Source organism: Amphiura filiformis, chromosome 16 (genome assembly GCF_039555335.1).
Source record: "Amphiura filiformis chromosome 16, Afil_fr2py, whole genome shotgun sequence".
NCBI classification, from domain to species: domain Eukaryota; kingdom Metazoa; phylum Echinodermata; class Ophiuroidea; order Amphilepidida; family Amphiuridae; genus Amphiura; species Amphiura filiformis.
Genome location: NC_092643.1, coordinates 34790589 through 34811982, shown reverse-complemented (window position 1 = coordinate 34811982; position 21394 = coordinate 34790589). Strand labels below are relative to the sequence as shown.

The window sequence follows — 21394 nt, the reverse complement described above, 5'->3', positions numbered from 1 at the left end:
CTCACTTCCCTGAACCATCAAATTCCTCTTTTTTTTTTAAATCCGGAAATCCAGAAAAATCACACCCCTGCTCTTTTCATTATTATCCCTACTTGGGTACCCACAGTCTGGACTTTGTCTTTTAATTGGCAACCAAGTTGTTTTGTTTGCCACACAGTCCATTGGCTTTACTTTTGATATTAAAACGTAATCATAGTAAACTGTGTATTACTTGTTGAAACTATTCACTAAAAATACAAACAAATACAAATACATCCCATGATGAATAAATTATATGTTATGTGAGCATGTTCGAAAGCACTGCACGTCGTACGCGGATTGCACTCCAAATATATTTCTACCAGCTTTTCTGACTGGTTGCTATATAGGAGTTCCTGAAATGTATTCAATGTACTGGTGAATAAAATGAAATGTAACACAGCAGAACAAAAATAAAGGTTTCATGCAAGTGCTGAGAGCAAAATGTATGATAATACTTTTTTTTTGATTTCACAAAGTTCAGTGTGCATTTTGAAATTTTCTGCCAAATAAAAAGAAACATACCAATAGTAATTATTTCTTGACTAATGAAATTTAAAAACTAATTAAGCCACAAAGCTCAATACTTATAAAGTATACTTACGTGAGACAAATACAAAGAAGGAACAAACTGCTTGGTTTCCGGATGAATCAGTAAAGGTATAGGTGACTCTCGTCTGACCAACACTAAACGTTGAACCAGGAACATGACTTCTGACACGAGATGGTAACATGTTGTCATTATCAATGGCTGTAGGCTCTGTCCAGGTTGCCGTGGCAATGGTTGTTCCTGGTAGAGCTGTAATGCGGATGTCGTTGGGACAATTTTGGACAACTGGAGGCTCGTCGTCTTGGAAGGCTGGGGAAGAAAATCATCATTACAAAAGATTAAGTATGGCAAAAAAAATAAATTACATAACAGGCAAAATGCAAAATCTTTCAACTTTTAACAAATAATATGTTTCATGAATAAGGTAATATACCAACAAGCCAATGAAGTCCTTGAGTCAAACTAGTTTTGATAGGGAGACAGAGGTATACATAATGATGATAACATTTCTTGTAAAAATACTCTGTAGAAAGTGTATTTTTTGCTCATTTCTGTTTTGTTACCGATGGTGAGGAAAGTCAAGCCACTACAAAACTTTTTTTTGTAGCACAGAATGGCTTGTATAGAGCTATATCTAATCACACATATTGATGATAGAACACTTTGTCCATTTTAAAATAACGGTTTGCTGCCTGAAGATTCACTACATAAATTTTTGTCACAAAAAGTGGTCACTTTTGACATATTTGAGTATTGAGCTACCATACTAGTTACTCAAGCATTCAGGGTTATCCAAATATTTTCTCTAAACCATTGGTTGCTATTGGACAGTGATAAAGCAAAAATTTCAGGAGATAATGTCGAAAATATGGGACTGAAAACAGACAAAAGTCAAGGAAAAATCTCCCAATTCTGCCCAAATTACGTGTTTTGGTAACCCTGGAGGCAAGGTGTAGTATGCGAGTTCTTTTTGAAATTTGTACAATTGTTCAACATTCATAACCTCATTAATAAACGCGATGCGTGCGATCCAATCATATTTTATTATTTGCGAAAACGCGAACGCAAATTGAGGTCATTAATATCTCACAATTGACCGCAAAATGCGTAATTGTTCCAATGTCGCTTTTACAATTGACTTCTGCGTGCTTGTATTATTGTGCGTCCAACAAACTGCTTGGCGCTGGCTGCCATATTTGGATTGCGGCGCTACCATATTTGCACAGATTGTAATACGCACTTTTGTTATTGGTCGTTCTGTTTTAGCCTGATCGATTTTTGGCAAGGGAAGATGTAAAAATCATCTATTTTTATAAACTTTTGAGCAAAATTTTGTGTTATTTTGTAAGGTGAAGAGATTAAAGTGACGGTTATGAATGAGGTTAATAACTTTGCATCGGTAATATATCGGGCATTGTGAAAAATCTAAACATTTTGCTTTGGACCTCGGAATATCCCTGGGGCGCCCCTCGGGATATTCCTCGGTTCCAAAGGCAAAATGTTTAGATTTTTCACAATGCCCTCCAAATAACCGATGCGCAGTTATTAACCTCTAAATATATTTCACCTATGGATATGATATTTATAAATACTGCATTTATAAATCTATTTGGAAACCACTGACATGGGCAACTAGCAGTAAATCAGTGGGTGGTCCGTTAATAAGACCTGAAAAATTGTTTGATTGACGTAACATAAAAATTAGGGTAGGTAGGTAGGGATTTTGTTGTTGCTGTAAATAGCATTTGATAAAGGCCTTAGAACTTGTATTCTTCTTTTTTTAATTAAATTTACTTTTTTAATTAATTAATTAATTTATTTATTTTGGGGGGAGTTTAGGGTCAGGCCTAATTTTAGGGTAGGTCGGGTTACACCAATCAAACAACAATTCTTTTAGACCTAAATGTATTTTTGTATTGTTTTTTTTACCAAGTTAATTCCATAATAACTTACGCAAGACAATGACATCGAAGTCACAGAATGCTGTATTGCCGCTTGGATCTGTGAATGTGTAAGTGACCTGCGTGTTACCCAATGGGAATTGTTCCCTCGATTCATGGGTCCTTGTGATGGTCAAAGCGGCGCCAGAGTTATCCGTAGCGGTTGGTTCCACCCATTCTACGACAGCAAAGTTAGCACCTACGCCTGCAAACTCGACAATGTCATTGGGACAGTTGTCTACAACAGGTGGTATGTTGTCTACTCCAGCTGAATAAGGGAAGATAAAAATTATATAATGATTAGGTTTTGAATCAAAGCCCAAACAAACTGGCATCAGGGTTCCCGCACCTTGAATTTTTTAACATATTGAAGTTCAAATTGAAGTTCAACAACACACATCTGCACCCTACATCCATTCATTTTCCCCAGAAGAAAGTTCACTTTGTAAAGGTGCTAGGATGTACTTCAATGTCAGCCAACTCTCAGCAACTGGCAGCATACCTAAAGAAATACCTTGTATAGTCTGAATGATGCACATTGTCTGCTGACTATTGTAAATTTGAAAGGTTTATAATTATGTTGGCCTACAAACTTGTAAGAAAACAGGGCAAGTGGATTTCTCTATAATGGAAATGCCCAGCAGGCAAGTCAAAATTTTGGGAATTCCAATTGAATGAACGCAGCTTTCAATAGCGCGACAATTTTTTGAGTACAATGCGCGATGTACGCCAGCGTGTGCGACTGTGCGTGAGTAACGCGGATGCCAACGCACTCATGATTGGTTAGCATTGTATCCAAGGTTGTGCGTTCACGTTGTAGTTTGAAATGCGTGTTATATACGATCGCAGTTGGATCGACTACAGCTGTTGAAAGCTGCGTCCATTCAAATGGAATTCCTACTATAAGTCACTATTCAAGGGTATGTGACATAATCTGGTCCAATCAGAATGGAGAAAATTGTATAATTTAGATATCGGCAAAAAATAAAAATTGATAACTCATACCTCTGACAATCACATTGAAAGAACAAACAGCTTCATTCCCTGATAAATCTGAGAAAGTGTATGTCACTAGTGTTGCCCCTACAGAGAAGAATAGTCCAGGTGTATGCGATTTCATCACGTCTGGTCGAATTCCTGAGTCGTCGGTAGCTGTCGGCTCTACCCAGGTGACTGTTGTACCGGTGGACGTGGTTGGAACTGTGCGAATGATATCTCTTGGGCAATCGGATACAACTGGTGACAGTGTGTCTTGAGCTGTTAAAACAAAATATTAATCAAAAATACATAAAAATGGGAGATTATAGTTACAGGAAAAGTTCATGTGTCAGAAGCTATATAAAAATATTACAGTCAGTTATGACAGATTCTGAAAATAAATATTATTTATCTCTAATCCTCAAACTGTACTACCAGTTTTTCAGGTGCTTCACTGTTAAAAGTTATTAATTTCTTTCATATTAAGATGGGAAATAGCACTTTAAGATGGGATATCATATATAGTGGTTTAGCCAATTCCATCAACATTTTCAAATCTTGTTCTTTCTGGCCTTGTTTTAATTTAAAATTTAAATGTGTCAACTTGCTTAAAAGTTGGTGCATTATATAAATAGGGAGCATATAGCTGTTGAAAGTAAAATGCTATCTACTCACAAGATGAGAATAAGCTATGTCTGACCTGCACTGAATCTTTTGAGAACTTGCTTTGAATAACTAACATGTATACCACCCTCTTGTGGCCTGCCAAACACTTGTTCTTGCCCCTCCTTGAATTGTACATACCAACATTTGGTGAAACATTTTTTCAAACCTTAATTGTGATGCAAGTGTAGTTAGCAGAAAATTTGCCACATTTTAGTGTTTCGTAGGTTTTTTTTCTACACATAGTTAGTTAGGCTGTAATATTGAAAAGATGCCCAAAAATGTGTGCCACAAATTGCTTGCCAAAGATAGTACACACAAAATATTTCACTTCATCTCTCAAATACTTGCTTAATTCAACGGTGCTAAGCTTAAAAATTATGACCCCTACAGTACTGTGATACTATCCATAGCACTTGCTTTTTTGTATACATTTTCTATGAAGCAAGCAGATACACTGCAATGCATGATGGGATACTCCCATCACCTGTTGTGATGTCTACCTACCTATAACAGTAATCGTAAATTCACAAGTATCAGTGTTGCCGGCTGCATCCGTGAACCTATACACAACATTTGACATGCCAGCGGGGAAGAGATCCAGTGGTCTGTGTGTCTGACTGACCATTACTGGTTCACTTGGGTCAGTGGCTGTAGGCTCAATCCACCATACAGCAATTTCAATCACGCCTGCTGGTGGAACCAAAGTCGTGTCTGGAGGACAGCTGATGATATCTGGTGGGGTTGTGTCGACTCCAGCTAAAAAAGTGACAAAAATGGTTATAATGTTTTTAAAGTTTGCATAAATTACATAGTCATTCTTATAAAGATATCAAGTTCACTTGTCAATCCATCAAAATGACTGGTAAAAAAGATTACTGTAATTATACAAAAACATAAATTATTTCTGTATAATTAAAGGGTGGTCTTAACCTTGGAATTATGGAATTTGGGGCCTCATAATTGCTAAATTATTGGTATAAAGTCTATAAAAGTATACATAATGGATAAGACTTGATGAATTCATCTGTGAGGTCAAATTTGAGCAAAAATGTTCACTTTTTAAGTAAATTAAAAAAAATACATTTTATGGCCCAAATATTTTGAATCAACTTTTGACCAACTTTGAGAAATTAGCACTAAAAATGGTTGAAAAAATGCTCCATTTAAAAAAAACTCATGTGATTTTCACCTATATTTCTTCCATTTTTGGTGCAAATTTCTCAAAGTTGGTAAAAAAACCCAACAGGTCTTAGATATTTTTATTTAGTTTTTAATAATTACCATAAAAATATACAAAAACACTTACTTGTCACTGTGACATCAAACATGCACTCTGCCCTGTTGCCACTGCCATCTTCAAACTGGTATCTGACTGTAGTGACACCAGCAGAGAAAACATCTCCTGGACGATGTGTCTGCAGAGTCTGCTGTACAAAACCAGACTCATCTGTGGCAGTGGGTTCGACCCATTCCACAGCGGCTGTAGGGTCACCGAATGGTGCAGAGACTCGTATGGGACCCGGACAGCCAAACACATTTGGTGGTGTGGTGTCAGCAACTGGAAGGTAAATAATAATGATATAACATGATAATCACTACTATCAATAATATGAGAGAAAAATTCAATAATAATTTTTAAAATATTTCACAAATGTAAAGTGAAATATAATGTTTCTATTTCATTGGGAGAATGCAAGAACATTGTAAGAGACATCAGACAACACAAAGATAAGACTAAAGAGGTTCTTTCATTCTGCCAAGTTTGAAAAACAAAATTGGCAAAAAATGTAAAATTCTAATAAAATATGTGGTTTATTAACTAGTTTGTAGTAATATGCAATTGTATTTTATAGCATTTATAAACATTCCTTTTATCAGAAAGTGTACTACCTAATACTATCAAACCGTGCCCATTAAGAGCCCATGATGAGCTCATATGCATGCATTTATACAAGGGTGGTTTGTGGACATGCTTGAAAAAGCATTGATGTCACTATAGAGCTAAAGGTGAACTGAAACATGTGTGCATCTCTATCTAAAGTACCATTTCTATAGATGAATGTCACAGGTTTGCATCCACATCCATTCTAATTAACTGCTATATGATGCTATAATAATATATAAAAAGTTGGTCTAGTATGATCTAGATATGGACATAAGTATCCTATATTCATTCTAAATGCTCTATGTCACTGTTTGTTATGATTATTTCTATATTTTGTCTTGTCTAATGTATGTTGTTATTACGCTCCTGTTATGCAGTTGAGCACTCTCTGACTATCTATGATATAGTTTGGCTGTTGACACAATGAAATGTAAATTCTCCCATTCCAAGAAGATGTTGGTCCAGCTAAATTTTCTCCATTGTATCATAGATCTGACGATCACCTATTGGCATGAAACTCAAGTAACGACACCTATTCTGGAAGGTCTCAACTTTGAGCACTTTGTTCAAAAGTTAGTTTCACCATGAATAAATGATGTTGACACATTTATATGTATACATCTGAGCTGCAAGTTGCAAGAAAATTCATGTGTATACAAAGGAAATATAAAAAGCAACCAAATATCTTCCATCCATGCTGTGGAGTTTCAATATTTACAAATTTGAAACTGGATATTTCTCAAAAACTAATGTTTGTAGTTTAATGTGACATCACAAAGTTGGTTTGGACTAATTAAAACTTGCAAAACTAGTAACATGTACTTGAAACCCAGGGGGTACTTAACACTAATGTCATACCTGCCATCATTAAATGATCATACTGGTATGCTCCCTGGAAAGACCCCAGTTTTTGGACAATGCAGTTAAAGATTCCTGAATTTTACCAAAACAAGGTGCTAAAAGACCCATGATTTTGATAATTTCAGCTCTAAAAGGCCTCTAAATTGCTCTTTTTAGCCCTAAAAGACCTGCTAGTTTTAGCTCTAAAAACCTCTGAATTGCTCATTTCTCACGTTTACGTTTTTTTCAGGTGATATTCAACCAGAAAGCCAATAAAGACCCTTGATTTTGACAGTTTGCAGCAGGACTTTAAATGAGAAGGATACAATTAAATTTGCAAGGGATTTAAGTTCAATTTAGTTCATTCATTTATATATCATTCATACAAGGTTTATTATCATAAATTGTCATAGTAAAAAACACTGATTGCAACAATTTTACAATAATACAATGAATTTAAGTTCCATTTAGTATTGACTGGCCACTCACTGACCTTGTTATCTCAGGGAAGATGGTAATTTTGGCCAGTATATGGACATGTATTGATAACAACACAAACATGACAAAGACAATGCTATATAAAGAGATGACAACTATGATGATAATGATGGTGGTACAACTATGTGCAGTCTAATGTAGAAATCATTTAATCTCTGCATTTCTGTACCATAAAAAAGTGTTATCATAAAATCACAAGTGGCCATGTTGCCAGCATGATCGGTGAAAACGTATCCAACTGTAGTTTGACCAACGTCAAACACGTCACCAGGCTGATGGGTTTGTGTGACGGTCAAGTCAAAACCGGAGTCATCCCATGCAATCAGTTCCTGCCAAAACACAGGTGCTTGAGAGTGACCAAGAGGTAGCATGCCGGTGAGATGTCCCGGACAGTTCAGGATAATCGGTGGCTGAGTGTCAATGTAGACTAGTAGATAAGGCAGAGAGTAGAACAGGATAGCATACATTGTACAACACACACATATATGTTAATGTTACAGAATAGCTCCCATAAAAATTCTTTTTAATTTTACAGAATAGCTCCCATAAAGGATAATTTCAATGTTACAGAATAACTCCGGGGGAGGGGGGCACTTCAATATGAAATGAATATAGGTGTAGGGCTGGCACTTTCGCAGTAAGGAGCATTCGGTGAGAGCAAAATGTAAACAAATATGGGGTCATTGGGTGAAAGCATGATTTTTGGCATTCGGTGAGAGCAAAATGTAAAAAATATGGGGGTCATTGGGCAAGAACATGACCTTGGGTATTTTAATGGGACCTTCGGGTGAGAGCCGAAACAGTGCCACAGAAACCTTGAAGATCGAATTTCTAGTTCTAAATGGGTTCAAATGTTTTTGTTTTTTCAAAATAAGTAACAAAATCAGTGATAAATAAAAGTTGCTGTTCAAATTGAACTTGTAAGAGTCTTTGGGAGACAGATCAAATGGAAAAATAGGGGGTCTTTGGGTGACAGAGCATGTATTTGTAAAAAAATATGGGGTCTTTGGGTGACAGCGATGCTGAAAAAGGGGCTCTTAACAGCCCTACATACGCATCACCTCCAAAGTGAGAGGTCCCCCCACCCAATAGCTCCCATAAAGGGTAATTTCAGTTCAATGTGAAACATTGGAAATTACTGCATACACACACCATTTGAAGCAAAACAAAAACAAACACATACAGTTTAACATTTATAACGTTTTATAGCTATAAATGTAGATACTATGCCAGAAAAAGAGAACCAAAACACAGGCAACACTTTGGGCTATTCTCATAGAAAACCACACTCCCTCTGTGGAAGAATGTGGAATTCTAACCAAATTCTATAGTTCTATTCATTCCAGATCCAACCATCTTCATCTATAACAGAGGGTGTGTGGAATTTAACTCCAACAGTATAGCCCAGTAGCAGAGAAAGATGAAATTTTCTCTTTGGTCTTATGTTCAATAACATATCAGATTTTATTTATGTAGTATTTTAATAAAATATCAGAAATAACAATTCTAGCTTTAAAAATATCACCTCATTCTAGCAATTCTGATATTTTATTAAAATATCAAAAATAACAATTCTAGTTTAAGAAATATCACCTCATGCAGCTGAAAAAAAAAAGGATTTTTAAAAATAATTGTCATTAAACTTACCGGTTATTGTTATTGTAAATGTACACACTGCGGTATTACCACTCCGGTCTGTAAACTGGTATGACACTGGGCTACTCCCAGGGAAGAAAGTTTCACCAGGCAAATGGGTTTGGGACTTTGTAGGTTGAGTGCCATCATTATCAGTGGCTGTAGGCTCTAACCATGTGACAGCCCTTCCACTCTGGCCTGCTGGCAGCGTGTATGTTTCATCATTGGGACAGTTGTTAATCACCGGTGGTATCCTGTCGTCAGCTACAACTGCATTGTGGGAGTGAAGAAACGTGATAAATACTTGGAAATGGGCGAACTTTAGTGGGTGCTACATGGGCAACATTTTTGATAAATCCCCCTTTTCAAATAAAATTGAAAGTATTTCTGTGACCAAAAAAAACACACTATTGGAATTAGAAACTCAGCAAAACAATATAGCTGGTAAAGATATATTGCAGTTCATGAGTTCCTGATTAAAATATGGACAAATACAATGACACACGAATTGTCACTTCTCTGGTGTATTTTCATAGACAAAAATGCCCCATTTAAAAAAAAATCTTTCAATCAATTTAAACATCGCCCAGTAGCACCATAAGGAACTATAATTACAACATGCAGAAGAGAAAAGATGGAAAGAAATCTTGCTCTGGAATAGAAAAATAACTGAACATAATAGAAAAAGAACAAAATCAAGGGTAGTAATAACTGTGCATAACTATGCTATATTGTAACATTCCTTCATCACATGGTATTATGATAATCATTTCAAACTCCACTACATAATATATACAATATCAAAAGCTATAGTAACTAATATCTTACACAAATTCATCATTTCTATTCGCACTCACACGTTATCTCTTTTACAGCAATTACAACTCTCACACTTTACATGCACCTCCATCTCACTCTCTTCCACACAGTTGCAAGTCACATGCACCACCTGCTTTGTACCTAAAACACACAGCTCACTACTCGTAATTAACAACCTAATTACGCTCCAATACTGTATTTTTTAACTTCTGTATAACACTACTGTACTATCACTGTATGAATCATTTGCATGAAGTAGACTTGTTACAGTACAATTGAAGCTGTGCACATGCATTTTGTTTCTCTTTCAAATTTGTAAATTTCAAAAGAGTATATTTTCAGTAAACAACCAAAATAGGTGCTGTCACATAACTGAAAGGCATACAGTGTTATCAGGATGGCCATTACTTGGTTCCATCAGGATGGCCATTATACTTGGTTCCAAAGCATTGCAATGCAGATTGAACCCGGGCACCATGCAAACCTAAATGCCATTACAGGTACGGATATCACTTGGAATCCCCTCTGAATGACAGAGCACTCTCATGGTCCATTTACCTCAATTGCAATTTATATCATAAACTGGTCTACTACAAGTGCAAAATCTTCATACCATTACATAAAATATTAAATTTACTTGACTATTACTAATACACCTGTCTTGTATAAATCTTGTCTTAGATTACAGCAGAAAATTTACACTACAAAATTCCCAAAATAAAAATGTGTACCATGCAGTATACTATTTTGCTACATTGCTTTGAAACATAGTATTACCCTGTAAAAGAAACTACAGTACAGACCAAACAGACCTGTTTGAACAAATACATGCTCAGTGCTTGAGTATCATACATAGATATACTCACACTACAAGCCTGTGAGCACATTAACTGCATGTACTCATACATATACTCACATTACATGCCTGTGAGTACAGTAACTGCATGTACTCATACATATACTCACACTACAAGCCTGTGAGTAAAGTAACTGCATGTACTCATACATATACTCACATTACATGCCTGTGAGTACAGTAACTGCATGTACTCATACATATACTCACACTACAAGCCTGTGAGTACAGTAGTAACTGCATGTACTCATACATATACTCACATTACAAGCCTGTGAGTAAAGTAACTGCATGTACTCATATATATACTCACACTACAAGCCTGTGAGTAAAGTAACTGCATGTACTCATATATATACTCACACTACAAGCCTGTGAGTATTACATAATACTCACAATACATGCCTGTGAGTACAGTAACTGCATGTACTCGTACATATTATACTCACATTACAAGCCTGTGAGTACAGTAACTGCATGTACTCGTACATATACTCGCATTTACAAGCCTGTGAGTACAGTAACTGCATGTACTAATTTTTGTACTCACACTACAAGTCTGTTTACTGCCACATGCACATCATGCACAAGATATTAAACATGTAACACAAGTTACCAATAGTGATCGCAAATATGCATGTGGCTGTGTTCCCAGTTTGATCACTGAACCTATATGTGATCTGTGTGGTGCCGATAGGAAACAAATCGCCTGGGTTATGAGACCTAAACACCATAGGGATCATGCCGGAGTTGTCGGTAGCTCTTGGTTCCGCCCAAGTAGTCACTCTCCCGGCAGGTGCAGTTGGTGGTATGGCATAGCTGATCGAGTCTGGACAATTGGTGATCTCTGGTGCAACTGTGTCTGGGGAAGAACCTAAATACAAGATGGTGCATGGAGTGAGAACGGTGGTTTTGTGTAAGTGCGGTATCAATTTTGAATAACATATTATTGTGTAAAATTATTGACATTTCATATTTATTTTAGTTTTCTGCATGAGATGAAATTGAAACAAACATTGAATTTCCTTCGTGCAATCCTCAATTTGATAAAATTGTTTTGAGCAAGAAAAAAAGCAATAAAACGTTAGTGATAGTATATTGCAGCAGAGAAACCCCAATACCAGTTGGCATCAGCGGTTGCCAAACCTACAATTTTGTAGCCCAATTAGATGAATTATTTTGAAAAAACTTTAGAATGGCCACCACCATTTTGTGACTTTTGGAAGTTTGGAACTTGAGTTTAAAAGACATTAATTTTAGCATTTTCTTTTCTGTAAATCTTGGTACTATGAAAATAAGAATGATTGTTAAAAACAATAATTTGATCATCCGTAATAATATCTTTAGACACAATTTTGGGCGGAATTGTGTGACTTTTCTGATTTGGCAACACCAGGATATCAACAAATGTGATGTGATAAAGCAAAATGAATCAATTGTCACTGATATGCATATGTGACACAATCTGGTCCATGGAGTCCAAAGGAGGCATTTTTGAAAATTGAGTTACTATTAATTATTACCTTATACAAACATTAGGCTATCATGTACTGAAAACTCCAAAGGTCTAGGGTACTTGACTCTCAAGTTATGAAGTTTTGTGATGTCTATTTTCTTATGTATCCTATTGTTTTTTACTCCATATTTTTGCAGCCTTTGGCCTCCATGGACTAAATCTTGTCACATATAGACTAATAATAAACAGATAGTCCAAATTCTATTAATGAGGGTTTAATTAAGTGCATGCGACAACAATTATTTCCCCACATAGAGTATTTTTCAAAGTGCAGTCCTGATATTTTCTGCGAAGGCACACAGTGCATAAATATATCTCATAGATATGCAAGAATTCTCATAGAATACATAGCACAGGGACTTTGCCTTTTGGAGCTCCATCTGTACCTATTTAATCTATCATGATATGGTGTGAATTTCAAGATGTATATGGCTACAAAAGGTGTTGCAATTGGCTTTTCTAGTTGAAATCCATACATACACCCCCCTATAGAAGACATGACCTTAATCTCCCACACAGGGGTGTAAATATCAAATGGAGTCACCCATGTAGGTAACCCCATTTGAAATTCACACTCCCTGTGTGGAAGATTAAGATCATGTCTTCCATAGGTGTATGGATTTCAACTGGAATAGCCCAATTCTTTTGTTTTCTATCAATTCTAACACATCTTCTGCCCATTATCTATCATACTAAACGATGGCAAGGAGCGTATCATGTTTTGGGACATGTTTGATTGAAGTCCCTAGTATGCCCTAGCGTCAAATAACAACCAGCTGACCTCAATGCAACTTTGATACAACATCACTAGCCACAACTGAACACTGAAGGTGTTTGACCACATTGATTTTTTTAATCACACACTGCATTTATGATATGTAGGATTTGTAATTTTTAATGGAATTTTCATCATTTGAGCTCATTTGAGGCAAGGAATATTTTGTAGACGATATAATTAATTTTGCTTAACAAAATGACTCACTTTGCTTGTATCACCTTTTAACTTGCACAAAACTACAACCTAAAAAATTGTTTGTTTGCTGCAACTCGACAAACCCTAAAATCGCCAACACCAAGGTTATTTTACAATTTTTATTTAACAAAATTACCAAAAAGTATTTGTTTTAAATTTCAATGTCAACATTTGTGTCATTTTGTCCATTTTCTTCGTGAAAATATCCAAGACTACAGTTTTTGTCAGAGAAGAACAACACTTGTTTATATTTTGAGAGCATGCAGAGCCTAAACACGGAAGTGGGGTTCTGATTGGCTGAATCAATAGTCTGACAATCATAGCAACAGACCGATAATCTGATTGGCCGATTGTGCGTCAAATCGTTGGTCGGTGCAGATCGGCACCCTTGAAGTGATCGCAAAGCTCAGCGTATGTCGCTCATAAACAGGGCGCTCGCATCAATCGGAGCAAGGGACTGCTGTTCTTATCTTAAACCCAGTGTAGCACAAATCATGTCACTTACTATAATTTCTGAAACAAGCAAGTACAAAAAAGGGCAACAACCTGTTACCGCCAACAAACAAGTTTTTAGGCTTTATTGTAAATCTGTTAGTATGAATTCATGCTCTATCATCAACACATGCAAAGAAATTGCAACTTGATTATGAAAGTTTAGTTAGTAGAGTATATCACTTGCAGTAACCCCATAACCATTATGCTATGAATAAAAACATATGAAGTTTATTTAGATTAGTAAATGAAAAAGAAAGTATGGTATGGTTAATAAAAGAAAGAAACTATATTGAATATGAAAATTCTGGTTAGTACTACAAAAATACACTACTTCTACATCTGTGATTAGTATTAATCTTAAAGTACATGCAAGCTACGCCAGTGGAAAAATTAGGTAGATATGGTCAAAGATTGTCTAAAAACTATCCGTCAGCATCCCACAGGAGCAGGCAAAATGTTCCATAGATGAGGGGCAGCTTCCCCATATCCTGGCTATGCTACTCAGCTACACTAAATGGAGAAAGTCAATCAATTGATCAATTAGCCAAAATAAGTTATTTTGATCAGAATGTAGTCATCACAAAGCCCTTCTGTGAATCTGTGAATGTATACTATGATCAGCTCTTAATAGGCGGGAATTATTCGGTTTTTGTTACTGCGCGAGTCAATAAAGTTCCAACTTACGCGCACGTAAATTCACAAAAGCACGCATCATTCACGCAAAGCGCAGTTCGCGTAGGTGCTGCGCCTAGCTGTGTGTACGCCATTCTGTATCAATCCACGCCTATTATGAGCTGATCAGAATATAAATGGTTAACACAGCATTGACTGCTTATGTGAGTATAGTTATGTTCCTTACAGAGTAGCAGTGGGACAAAGCAAAATAACTTGATTTAAAATTTCAGATTTTGACTGACTTGGAAGATTGATATTACTTTTGGCATTTGCAGTTTATTATCAAATATATACTTGCTCCAATAATACCCAAATTTTACAGTTTTAGAGTATTCTTCTCTGGCAAATCATGGATATAGTGAGTGCAATATTGGAGGGAACAGCATGTCAGTATTGAGCAAAAGTGAGCATAGAAGAGTTGTCATAGGCAGGCATATACAACCAGAAAAGCTTTCTTTTTAACTCTCTCCATGCGGGTGTCGACTGCAGACGACAAGTTTTTTTTTTTAAATTAAATATTTCAACAATTTCAGAATTGTAAATTTTCATTACCATATTTGGAATCAACATGAAAAATGCATTAAAATGAGTACAAACAAGCCTAGTATTGGTTCAGTGGTTCTTTAGATAGCTCTTGATATTTTGAGAAAATACCTCAAAACTTGGGAATTTTTATGTTGAAGCTTATGACTAGCATGCAGAGCATTAACGTATATCAAGAAAAATGCAAGTAATGCAAATCTGATTACATTAGTGTACCAAAGATAGCAGATAGTTTATATTACTCAATTTAAATGACTTCGAGTAAAGAGTTGCATTTACAGTTTATGTGCAGTTTAGTAGTTTTACAGATTTATCACCAAAAACAGTTAGAAGATTTGAGAAAATAGTATAATTAATGAAGAGAAGACAGAAACTGCAGTAAAAAATCATGCCCAGCTTTAAGACATAAAAAGCAACCCAGCTAGAAGATGCAGAAAATAGTATTATTTTGATTTGTGAAATCTTTATTAAGGAATTTAAATTGTATAATTAATGAAAAGACAAAAGCTGCAGTAAAAAGTCATGCCCAGCTTTAAGATTTAAAAAAAACCAGCCGTCAGTGATGAGAAGAAAGATGCTGTAGTAAAATCATGTATAATTTACCGATGACAACGACAAAAGAACATGTAGCTTCATTCCCATCCCTATCCCTGAATGTGTATGTCACTGTAGTAGATCCAACAGGGAACAAGTCTCCAGGTCTGTGTGATTGGCTGACGGTGAGAACCGAACCAGAGTCATCCGTGGCCGTAGGTTCTATCCATGTAATGCTGATTGATGTGTGGCCCGGTGGGAGTACTGTGTAACTGACTGGCTGTGGACAGTTGCTGATGGCTGGTGGGTTGACATCACCTAGTGGTTCTGGAAAGGTTAAAGGTTAAATATGCTGTAAAAAATTCTAGGATGTCTTATATAACCAACGATATTATACCAAAAGATTACAGACTCAAAATCGCACCATACGATGGTAAATCTGCTATCTTGGTTTGTTGCTCATGGAGAACAACTCTGGCATTTGTTTTTTCAGAATTGAACGATAATTTGCGTCTTTTTCCAGAGGTTATGTTTATGGCAGAGCAGCCAATCTTTACTTATAGACAAAACCATACACATAATCTGTATTTTTTTACATGAAATCTACATATTCACTTTCAAATTCAGTCATTTGAGGACTATCAGCAGGTGCTGGACAGGTAATCCATATTTAATAGTACAAAATCTGTATGTATGATTATATATATATATTACTGACATATCTATTTATTTTTTCTATATTCACAAAATAGGCAAGCAATTATCCTGTTTTCTGTCTCAATGTAATAATTTATCATAAAGATAAATGAAACCATACCAATATCAATTGTAAACATGCAAGATGCTGCATTCCCCGCCTGATCCATGAAGGTATAGACAACTTGGGACGTCCCGATAGGAAATATTTCCCCTGGCGTGTGTGACTGGCTGACCGTTGGCACCATACCAGAGTCATCCACTGCTGTGGGCTCCGTCCATATTACATTAAGTGATGTTGTGCCTTGTGGTATGACGTATTCTGTAGACTCCGGACAGAAAGTGACCACAGGTGGTGTGGTGTCTATTGATGCAACTAGAAAACAAAAACAATTCAATCATTCATTCATTAATTCAACCACTTGATTTGTATTTCTAGTGAAATCTAGCTTCGAATGTGCTACCAATAGCTTCGCATTTGAGGCAACGCATGTAAAATATTTTGTTGATGTTTAAATTTGGACGACAGTTATTTTCACGAGTCATTCGCCTATTTTGAACAATCTAAAATTTAGTTGAAGTGTAATCCCTTTTTAACTTTCCCAGCACTGCTTTACACGGTGTCATGCTCCATCAATTTTTACTAGATTTTGATAGCTGAAGACTCTAGCCTTGAATGTGGAGCTATTGGTGAGCAAATTTAAAGCTAGATTTCTTGAGCAAGTTCAAAGCTTTACACCCTACAAATACCAGTTCTATAAGTGATATAGCCCTCAATATTACCGATCAAAATAGTTCTTAGAGGCTGATAACTCGGATGGAAGTACCCATAGGGTTAAATGTGATGGACATAAACCGGAGTGGGGGGGGTACTCAGTACAAATGACCATACAGGGACGTGCCACAAACATGGGTAACATTATCGGTATTTTGGTACACCAATGACCCTCTTTTCTAGGCCAATTTTGGTAAATGGATTGGTCCTGTTTTTGAAAATTGTCTCAATTTTGTTGGAAAATAGGCCAATTTTGTTGGAAAATAGCCCATTTTGCTGGAAAATATCCCAATTTTGCCTCACTGTATCCAAAATGTTACAAATTTCCCAAAAATTTGGGGGACAAGTTGTAAAAATTAAGACAATTTGTGTTCAATTTGGCCGCAAATTTTGAATTTTGGTAAATCGATGAGTCATAATTTCTTGAAAAATTGGTATATTGATGGGTCCACTTTCAAATTCTCAGTGGCACACTCCCACCCAAACCAAATTTTAGTACCCCCAGGCAAGTTTGCCATACCCGTGATTTGGTAGCCCAATTGGGCGACTTTTGACAATTTCCTGTCCCATAGAAACCAATGGTTAAGTAATTATTGGGTGACTTTCCAACATTGGCTCCCGCAACTTCAATAGCTTCCTGTCCCATACAAACCAATGTTAAGAGAAAAATAGGGCGACTTTTAGATTATTTGACCCAAGATTCAGGCTGACATTTTTTGGCAACCCTGCCCCCAGGACATAAAACTGAAACAGAAAACTTGACTTACCTATTGTAATCATAAAAGTACACACTGCAGTGTTGCCAGTCTCATCAGAAAATGTATAAATCACATCAGTAGTTCCAATAGGAAAAGCCTGCCCAGGCTGGTGTGATCTGCCTACAGTAGGTGTCATGCCCGAATCATCGGTAGCTATCGGTTCTAGCCAGGATACTACACGTGTTGTTGCGCCTACTGGTACGGTGTATGTCTCAGGTTGAGGGCAGTCCCTTACAACAGGTGGGGTCAAGTCAACAGTGGTTACTAAAAATTAAAGGCAAGTGAATATTTAAAACAAGAACTGTCTTTAAAAAAAGACTGGTCAGTGAAGGAGGCTGATTTATTACAATCTATTGTGATCATTTCAAAGAGTTCAATGTACTACTGGCCTATTGAACTGGGTCGAAGTTTTATGGCATTTTCCCCAAAATGTCCAAATCTTGTGGTGCAAACAGCCAAAAAGTGTATTATACTGTGGTTCAGTATCAGCTTTTATCTTGCTGCAAATAAACCAGCACAGTTTTGGTATTTCATCAGCACTTTGTTGAGCGAGATATCCATCTCTCTTAGTTCTTCTAACAAAGAAATCTGTACACATAAATTGACAGTGTTTCTGTCAAATACACTTCTGGCTGCAATTGCAATTATTAAATCAATGCAATTTGTTTCAAAGTGCTTCTCATACGCAGTAAACTGCAAAAAATGTTGAATAATTGTTTAAATTTAAGTATTACACTGCAAAACAAACTGTATTAATGTAATCAAAATAAAATTAACAGAAAACCTAATCTAATTGACTTAAATAAAAAATGCTGGATAGAGTATTTAGATCTTAACTAAATATAGCCTGGATGCCATTCATGCATAATCTACTTTGAGCCGTCTTATTAACGCTTATATTTTAAATTCAAAATTGTTGACTTAGGTCCCAGTGGGTTGAATCATGCGGTAAATTATAACATGGTTCTTCAATTTTGTAACTTTGCCTAAACGTAGACCTATTCTTTTGCATAGAAGATGCATTATAAGCTATACTAATGCAGAGAAACAAAATTAAAATCAATCTTAATTCCATACTTCTTACGAGTTCTTGGCAAGGTCTTTTAGCACTGGCTGATGCGCTCGTCCTTATTATCATGTAAAAAGGACCAGTTCAAAGCTTGGTCAAGTAATGCTAAGGTACCAATATATCATATTGTGATTCAATTGGCCACTGCTCTAAAATCAGCAAACAAGTGCCAGAGGAAGCTAGTAAATTACAACAGGATTCCCACACCTTGAATTCAAGGACTTTTCAAGGACTTTCAAGGCCCAAAAGCATGATTTTCAAGGACTTACCACAATACAAAAATCATGATACGGCTCTCCATGCAGCACATATTGACAAAAGTGACAGCTCCTCTCCACTCCCCAAATTTGGTCAAATTTATACTTTAGGTAAAATTCTAGTTTTTAAGGACTTTCAAGGACCTTGTGCAAATTTCCAGGACTTTCAGGGCCTTGAAAAGGTGTTTTCAAATTCAAGGACTTTCAAGGACCATGGGAACCCTAATATAAATTCACACAGGATGGCACCTGTCACCTAAGATGACATAAAGACATTATATTCTTACCGATATTGATGACAAAAGCACATATTGCTTCATTGTCTGCCTGGTCAGTGAAAACATATGTGACTTCTGTTGCCCCAACAAGGAAGGTATTACCAGGGTGATGGGATTGAGTGACTGCAGGTATGCTACCGGAGTTATCTACGGCTGTAGGCTCTGTCCAAACCACTACACGTGATGTTGTACTGGGTGGTAGCATGTAGGTGGCGGGCTGTGGACAGTTGCTGATTATGGGAGGCGTCATGTCACCTGATGATTCTGGAATGACAATGAAAAGGAAAAAGAATTCACTTAGAGCTCACTTAGCAATCACTTATTATCTTCAATGCATTTCTCTTTTCTCGTAAGCATGCACTTTCAATAGGATGTGTGTGCTACATGAGACCACATTTTCTGTTGCTATTATTGTTCTGTGATTGGGCTGTTCCATTTAAAATCCACTGGGAAAGTATGAATTTCAAATGAAATGACTACATTAGGCAGCTCCATTTGAATTTTATACACCCTCTGAGAAAGATTCAACCTAAATCTTCCAATGCAGGAGGGTGAGTTTCAAATGGAGCTGCTAATGTGTTCATTTCATTTGACATTCATACTCCCCCTGTGAAAGATACTTCTAAAATCTTCCACAGGGGTAGTGTGGATTTTAAATGGAACAACCCATTGTTGTTATCCTCCTCCTTATTGTAATCATCATCATCATTATCATTATTAGGGTTGCCAAACCCATGATTTGGTAGCCCAATTGGGCGACTTTTGAAGATTTTCCCCAACTTTTGACAATTTCCTGTCCCATAGAAACCAATGGTTAAGAAAAAAATTGGGCGACTTTTCAACATTGGCTCCCGCGACTTCTGATAGTTTCCTGCCCCATAGAAACCAATGTTAAAGAGAAAAATTGGGCGACCTTTCGATTATTTGACCCTCGATTCGGGCTGAAATCTTTTGGCAACCCTGCATTTATATCATCTACAACTACCACTCTGACTTTAACAACACTTACCCACAGTGATGGCAAATGAACATGTAGCACTATTCCCAGCTTGATCTATGAATGTATAAGCGACTTGAGTAGTTCCAACACGGAAGTTATCCCCAGGTTCATGAGTTTTGATGACATTGGGTGCCAAGCCAGAGTTATCAGTAGCTCTAGGTTCCACCCATGTGATAGGCAAGTTGGTTGAGCCTATTGGAAGCGGGTAACTCACTGATTGGGGACAGCCTGTCACCACAGGTGGGATTGTATCTGGCTCAGTGGCTGCAGAGAAAAAAATCAAGGTGAAAAGAATCAAAAGACAGTCATACTGATGTTTATCATTAATGAGAAATGTGTAAATATAATTATGAGATGTCATCTTGTGAATTCCCCAGATAATGTATAGTTGTATAGCTAGTAGGTTACCATAATTCTTGCAATTTTACAGTATAAGTTGAAATATATGAAGTATAAACTAAATAAGTATTTCTAATATGTCCCACATTCATTTGGAGTAACTGTTATTTTTGTACAAGTATTATTAATAACAATCAGCTAACTGACTGACTAACTAATGCACTATCCATCTAAATAAATTAAATAAATTTTGTTTTAGCTTAGGTCAGGGCTATAATAAAAGGGTATATTAGGCACCAGATCCAAATTTGTTTGATCTCTGGATCGACCGTCGATATGCTACTTCGATGCTTGTTATTAATGAACTAACAACTAATTAATGAGAATCAATACTAAATTTATATCAGTCAATATCAATACATACCAAAATTCATATGTTCGCACAATTAACAACAGTCAATTAATTGATTTCATAAATAATAAGAATCGACCAAGCATTGATGGTCGATCGAAAGATTAAACTATAGTTTTATCAGCTCGTAATAGGCGGGAAATCATGTTAGGCTTTTACCACTATGCTGAAAAGTAGACCCACGTTAAGAGTGGTATTAGTTGACCTGTCTTGTCTTTATTTTGTTTGTTAAAGAAAGTAGACAAAGCATAGGACTTCAAATAATAATTTGTGATGCTTCTGGCAAGATGTCACAAGAAAATTCTCAAAATAAAATATTTTGATATTAATCCGCCATGTTATAAGGCCCGCCGATTACGAGCTGATCAAAGTATAATTTGTTTTCTTTG

At 36.3% G+C, this 21394-nt stretch overlaps 2 protein-coding genes across 2 annotated transcripts in view; both read right to left on the bottom strand.

Moving 5' to 3' along the window:
- LOC140135911 (uncharacterized) overlaps window positions 1-21394 on the bottom strand; it is a 232440-nt gene that overhangs the window by 73081 nt on the left and 137965 nt on the right. Inside the window, exons 33-38 of the mRNA XM_072157581.1 lie at window positions 9023-9280; window positions 5459-5710; window positions 4657-4908; window positions 3514-3765; window positions 2522-2776; window positions 623-877 (exon numbers count right to left, since the gene is read on the bottom strand). Of these exons, the coding sequence (XP_072013682.1) occupies window positions 623-877; window positions 2522-2776; window positions 3514-3765; window positions 4657-4908; window positions 5459-5710; window positions 9023-9280 (1524 nt within the window). The remainder of the gene's footprint in view (window positions 1-622; window positions 878-2521; window positions 2777-3513; window positions 3766-4656; window positions 4909-5458; window positions 5711-9022; window positions 9281-21394) is intronic.
- LOC140136398 (uncharacterized) overlaps window positions 11249-21394 on the bottom strand; it is a 45044-nt gene continuing 34898 nt past the window's right edge. The window contains exons 37-42 of the mRNA XM_072158122.1: window positions 20264-20518; window positions 19264-19518; window positions 17660-17914; window positions 16239-16493; window positions 15491-15748; window positions 11249-11559 (exon numbers count right to left, since the gene is read on the bottom strand). Coding sequence (XP_072014223.1) covers window positions 11249-11559; window positions 15491-15748; window positions 16239-16493; window positions 17660-17914; window positions 19264-19518; window positions 20264-20518 — 1589 coding nt within the window. The remainder of the gene's footprint in view (window positions 11560-15490; window positions 15749-16238; window positions 16494-17659; window positions 17915-19263; window positions 19519-20263; window positions 20519-21394) is intronic.